The sequence below is a fragment of the Aptenodytes forsteri genome, unplaced genomic scaffold (genome assembly GCF_000699145.1).
Source record: "Aptenodytes forsteri isolate BGI_AS27 unplaced genomic scaffold, ASM69914v1 Scaffold174, whole genome shotgun sequence".
Classification (NCBI taxonomy): domain Eukaryota; kingdom Metazoa; phylum Chordata; class Aves; order Sphenisciformes; family Spheniscidae; genus Aptenodytes; species Aptenodytes forsteri.
In genome coordinates, this window is record NW_008794603.1 from 2,863,347 (window position 1) to 2,868,959 (window position 5,613).

The window sequence follows — 5,613 nt, forward strand, 5'->3', positions numbered from 1 at the left end:
ACCCAACACCACCATGTCCACTAAACCATGTCCCTAAGTGCCTCATCTACTCGTCTTTTAAATACTTCCAGGGATGGTGACTCAACCACTTCCCTGGGCAGCCTGTTCCAATGTTTCACCACTCTTTCAGTAAAGAAATTTTTCCTCATGTCCAAGGTGGTGTGGTTAAGCCACAACAACAAATTTAAAGTAAATAGCTAATAATTAAAAGTGTTAACTAATAGCTTAAACAACCTACATATCCCTTCTTCCCATATCCATGCATCCCTTACCTCTTACATGTTAACAGCCTCGTTTAATCTTTTAACTCTTTTTAAATCAGTTGTGAAATAGATCCATAATAATAGTGCAGTAAAAGACACTATTGTAAATGATTGCTTCCACTTTTTAGCATTTTATGGCAATGTTGTTTTAGATCTCCTAATGTTGATTTTAATCTCCTAAATAATGCTTAAATGCCTTAAGATATATTGCTGTGCATAAAAAAAGTTTTTATTTCTTGATGTTAAAAATTTGGGGATAAAAATATTAAGAATTTGTATTAATCTCTTTTAATTTTTATATTTCAGAGCGGAAAATTCCTGAGGAAGACTACATAATTTTGATAGATGGTTTAAATGATGCTGAATTTCATAAACCTGATTATGGTGACACACTTTCTTCATTTATCACAAACATACTATGTAAGTTTCCTCCCTGGCTGAAGCTCATTGTGACAGTAAGAACTAACTTCCAGGTAAAAACACCTTTTAACTTTTTTCTTACCCTCAAAGCCTAAGTGATCTTTTATATCAGTGCAGCTGCATTATTATGAAAAACACTAGCTTTAGAGGAATTCAAAGTAAAGTTTCTTGGGTTTTTTTTCCTTCCTTCCTTTGTTGTTTCATGTTTCTTTACAGCGCACAAATATGATATTGGAGGCCTTTTTTGTTTTGAATCACTTTCTTGAGTATGCTAGTAGAACTGATAATACAAGAAGTGGTGAAATCAGAGTATGTTTCTTTGGCCTTCAGGAGTGAAATGGGCAAATGAATGATTGAAAGCTTAAAAAAAATAAAAGCAATTAGAAGCCCATAGTGATTTTTCCCTTCAACATTTACTTGTTGGAGTGTATTTCTGCTAGTATTAAGCTCTGGATTTTCACTTTTTAGGAAGGGATAAGCCACAATTCCACTATCTGTGTTGATGAGATTGATTTCTGGCCTTATTACCATTGATATCTCTGTATCTCTTCATCTGCTGCCCCTGAAAAAACCCAGCCTCAAAACTTCTGGTTAAAGCATTTTGTCAGAATTAAGCAGCTAAGAGATACTTGCTGAAATCCTGAGAGTGTTTAAGTGAGGCCATACAGAACTCCCATTTTTCTGCACTGGACAGCAATGTTCTGAACAAAGTTTCTGGTTTTGTTTCCAGCACTAGTCAGGCTGTTTTAAGATGGTTGCCTTCAGTTCACTTCAGTTTAAAAAAGGAGGTGTGTCTGTTTTATTCTTTCACGGTATCTCTGAGATAGCACCCTTTATATATTTTGACAGTGCTTGAGATACAGCTCTACCAGTCCTATACTGCCGCTTGACTAGGCATCCCTCATTCTCAAAGACGACGACTTGAAGGAGGACTGAAGTCCAGCTCTATAGTAGCTGTTTCCTAATGCAGTTGAGAGTATATCTGGACAGAAGTAGGCAGATGGCTCCAGAGTTGCTCTGTGCACCCAGCTGACAAGGTGCAAGACAATGCTCATGTGAAGTCTGTTTTGACAATGTTAAGGTGCAGCTGTGCTTCAGTACAGCCTTCTGAGAGTTTATTTCATATCTCCCTTCTTGCCACTAGGACTCTAAGCATTTAACTGGCTGAAGAGTTTAGTTGTCAACTGAATTTTTATTTTTAACAAGGGATTTCTGTAGTAGGGACTATTTCCTGTCTGGAGGAGTGTGCATCTGTGATGAAAACATCTCACTAGCCTGAAAGTTCAGCTTTTTGAAATCCATGTAACTACTTTAAAGTGGAATGAAGAGTTCCTTTTTGTGTTGTGAAAGAGTTGAGCAGTTTGTTAAACCCTTCTGATACATGCTTCTGTGTAAGAAGTTTTAGGTCTTTTGGATCTTTATTTATATAAACATAAATGTGTTCTGTGTTACATAAACATAAAAATGTGTTCAGGTAAACCTGTTGAAGTACCATACTTGGTACTTGCCTTAAACTAAATGGGGCTGTATATGTGTGGATGGTACCTTTCTGGTACATTGTTACTGGAAGATGTAATGATGAGGACATTCCATTCTTTTCGCTCTTGTCATTTGTGATACTTCTTAATCATTACTTCTTAAAAACCTCCCCCCTTCCCCTGGCCTGTCTTAGGGTCCAATTCTGGTAACTGTTTTCTGTTCCCTTAATTTTGAAGTGATCATTTCTGTAGCTCATCCCCCTCAGTTGCCTTGCTGAGCTTGGTCAGTAGAATATTTGACACCTTCCTATGAAAAATGATGAAATGTAGAAATACTGTTCTACCTGTTATTCAGGGGACAATATTTGCAAAGCCATCACAGAGATACTGAATTTCTTTTTAATCTGCCTGGTACTCATTACAGAAGAGAAATATAGCAAAGGTGCATTGTTGAGTTCTCAGTGCTGGAATACTGTAATGCCCGTGTGGTTTGTTGTTTGTTTTTTTTTTCCCTTCTCTTTTTCTCCTCTCCCCCTCATAGGAAGTAGTAAGTTCACTACCCTTTATTGCAATATCCCTGGACAATTTTCCAGACAACAAAGAAATTCATGATGACTTGAATGCTTATATTCAATACAGAATTAATAATAGCCAGGAAATTATAAACAACATATCTTTAAATGGAAAAGCTGATGCAGCTATTATTGGGAAAGTGAGTAACCACCTGATCATGAGAAGCCTGGGATCTTATCTCTATTTGAAACTCACTCTGGATCTTTTCCAAAAAGGTCACTTAGTAATCAAAAGTGCAAGCTACAAGGTTGTTCCAGTGTCTCTATCAGAACTGTACTTACTTCAGTGCAATATGAAGTTCATGACAAACTCTGCTTTTGAGCGAGCCCTACCAATATTAAATGTGGCACTGGCATCCCTACATCCCATGACAGATGACCAGATTTTCCAAGCTATTAATGCAGGCCAAATAAATGGTGAACAACAATGGGAAGACTTCAGCCAAAGGATGGAAGCCCTTTCGTGTTTTCTGATAAAAAGACGTGACAAAACACGTATGTTCTGCCATCCTTCCTTCAGGGAATGGTTTGTTTGGAGAGCAGATGGTGAAAATACTGACTTCTTATGTGAGCCAAGGTAAATGAAACCTGCAGTAAATCATGTTCAAATAATTACAATTATGTTTTATATAATTGGTTGTAACAATTGGTGAGGGGAGAGAGTAATGTTAAAACACAAGCACGCCTAATTTTTTCCAAAATGAAAACTTTTCTATATTTAGAGGTAGACTTGACCAGAAGTATCAGAGGTTACAATGCATAATTGACTTCATAGAATTTGCAAATTTGCATTTGATTTTGCTACCTTCATGGGGAAATGAGAGTATTATGTTGTTATTAATATAGCAGAATTGTTGAGAATTATGTGCAGCAACACCTTGTCTATTTAGAGTGTAGGAATAGAAAGAACAGATCATTTGGGCTCTTCTAAACATAAAAATATTAAGACATTTCATTCTATAATTATGTCCTCATGGCATTGTTTCAGTTTGTTCCATCTCACCTTCTTTGACTTAGAGAGCATGAATTAGTTAAATTGGAGACAATAAGACAATTATTGTACATGCACATTTTTGCAGTCTGCATTTTCCATTTTTTTCATATTCTTCAGGTTTTAGGTTTTTTGTTTTTACAACAGAATAAATAATGCTGACATTTAAAATTATCACCAACCCAAGACTTCTCTGTCCTTTCCAGCAGATTTAACAAAAACAGTTCAGTAGGTGGAATTATCAGGGTTGCAGACTGTTTGGCCCCTACCATTTTTCAGTGTTGCTAGCTGCGCCTTGGGCCCATTGAATACCTGATGCACAGTGCATGCTCTAACAGAAGGCGGCATGTTGCCTAGTCTTACTTAAAACTTCCATTTTTAAAAAGTTCTGTTCAGAAATTTCTGAAGATGGGGCAAGAAGCCCCCCACAACTTCATCCCCCAGATGAATAGTCTAATTAGCATGTGGTTAATTGCCCAGTTCCAGTATATAGTCTGTATACTGGAATGTATAGTATGCGATAACCTTGTTTTCTCAGGGTTATGCCATTTCCACTGTTTCTTAGAACACTGACCACCGACTAATGTAGATGTAGAATTACTAAATACACATTTTATCTCAAATTTCAAAAGATTTTTAGATCTACTTCTGAAAGGATTGGGTTTTATCTGAGGTAACCTGCAATTTCTGACTATGAGATGAAACAAGACAAAAGGGGAGCGGTATGCAAATTAGTGTCCAAAGCTGCATTGGTTCTGACATAGGCCTCTTGTGAGGTGACAGTAGAGAAATATTAGGATTGTGTTTCAACTTTGAAATTTACTTTTTTTCTCTTTGCATTATTTTGTTATGGAAGGAATTTTGTTGAGATGTAATGGTATGTTTCAGTAGTCTGACAAAGTTGAGCTATTATGACAGGCATACAGATGTGTTAGGATATTTACTGAAAGTATAGTTATAAAAGCAGTTCTTTCTTAATCCTTTTTACTAGGAATGGACATGCTCTACTGGCTTTCATGTTTTCTCGACAAGAGGGAAAGTTAAACCGCCAACAAACTATGGAACTTGGTCATCATATACTGAAAGCTCATATTTTTAAGGTAGAGCTTACAGCTTTAATAGGTTTTATGATCTATTCATATGGATATGTCTTAGAGATTCTCCTCTGAGTTGCTTTAATTTGTTAGAAGCTTATGCAAAATACTTGATAGTGCTAACAAACAAAGTTGTTGCTTCTCTTTATACTGATGAGGTGTAGATATAAATAGTATTTCTAATCCTATAGAGAGATTTCATGAATCATAGAATAGGTTGGGTTGGAAGGGATCTTTAAAGGTCATCTAGTCCAACCCCCCTACTGTGGGCAGGGACATCTTCAACTAAATCAGGTTGCTCAGAGCCCGTCCAACCTGACCTTGAATGTTTCCAGGGGTGGGGCATCTGCCACCTCTCTGGGCAACCTGTTCCAGTGTTTCACCACCCTCAGCGTAAAAAATTTCTTCCTTGTATCTAGTCTAAATCTACCTTCTTTTAATTTAAAACCATTACCCCTTGTCCTATTGCTATAGGCCCTGCTAAAAAGTTTGTCCCCATCTTTCTTACAAGCCCCCTTTTAAGTATTGAAAGGTTGCAATAAGGTCTCCCTGGAGCCTCCTCTTCTCCGGGCTGAACAATCCCAACTCTCTCAGCCTTTCTTCACAGAACAGGTGTTCCATCCCCCTGATCATTTTCATGGCTTCCTTCTGGACCCGCTCCAACAGGCCCATGTCTTTCTTGTTCTGAGGGCTCCAGAGCTGGATGCAGTACTCCAGGTGGGGTCTCACCAGAGCCAGAGTAGAGGGGCAGAATCACCTCCCTCGACCTGCTGGCCACGCTGCTTTGGATGCAGC

At 37.7% G+C, this 5,613-nt stretch overlaps 1 protein-coding gene across 1 annotated transcript in view; it reads left to right on the top strand.

Moving 5' to 3' along the window:
- Positions 1-5,613, top strand: part of TANC1 (tetratricopeptide repeat, ankyrin repeat and coiled-coil containing 1) — a 63,434-nt gene that overhangs the window by 34,234 nt on the left and 23,587 nt on the right. Inside the window, exons 10-12 of the mRNA XM_019470453.1 lie at positions 570-736; positions 2,703-3,310; positions 4,716-4,824. Coding sequence (XP_019325998.1) covers positions 570-736; positions 2,703-3,310; positions 4,716-4,824 — 884 coding nt within the window. The remainder of the gene's footprint in view (positions 1-569; positions 737-2,702; positions 3,311-4,715; positions 4,825-5,613) is intronic.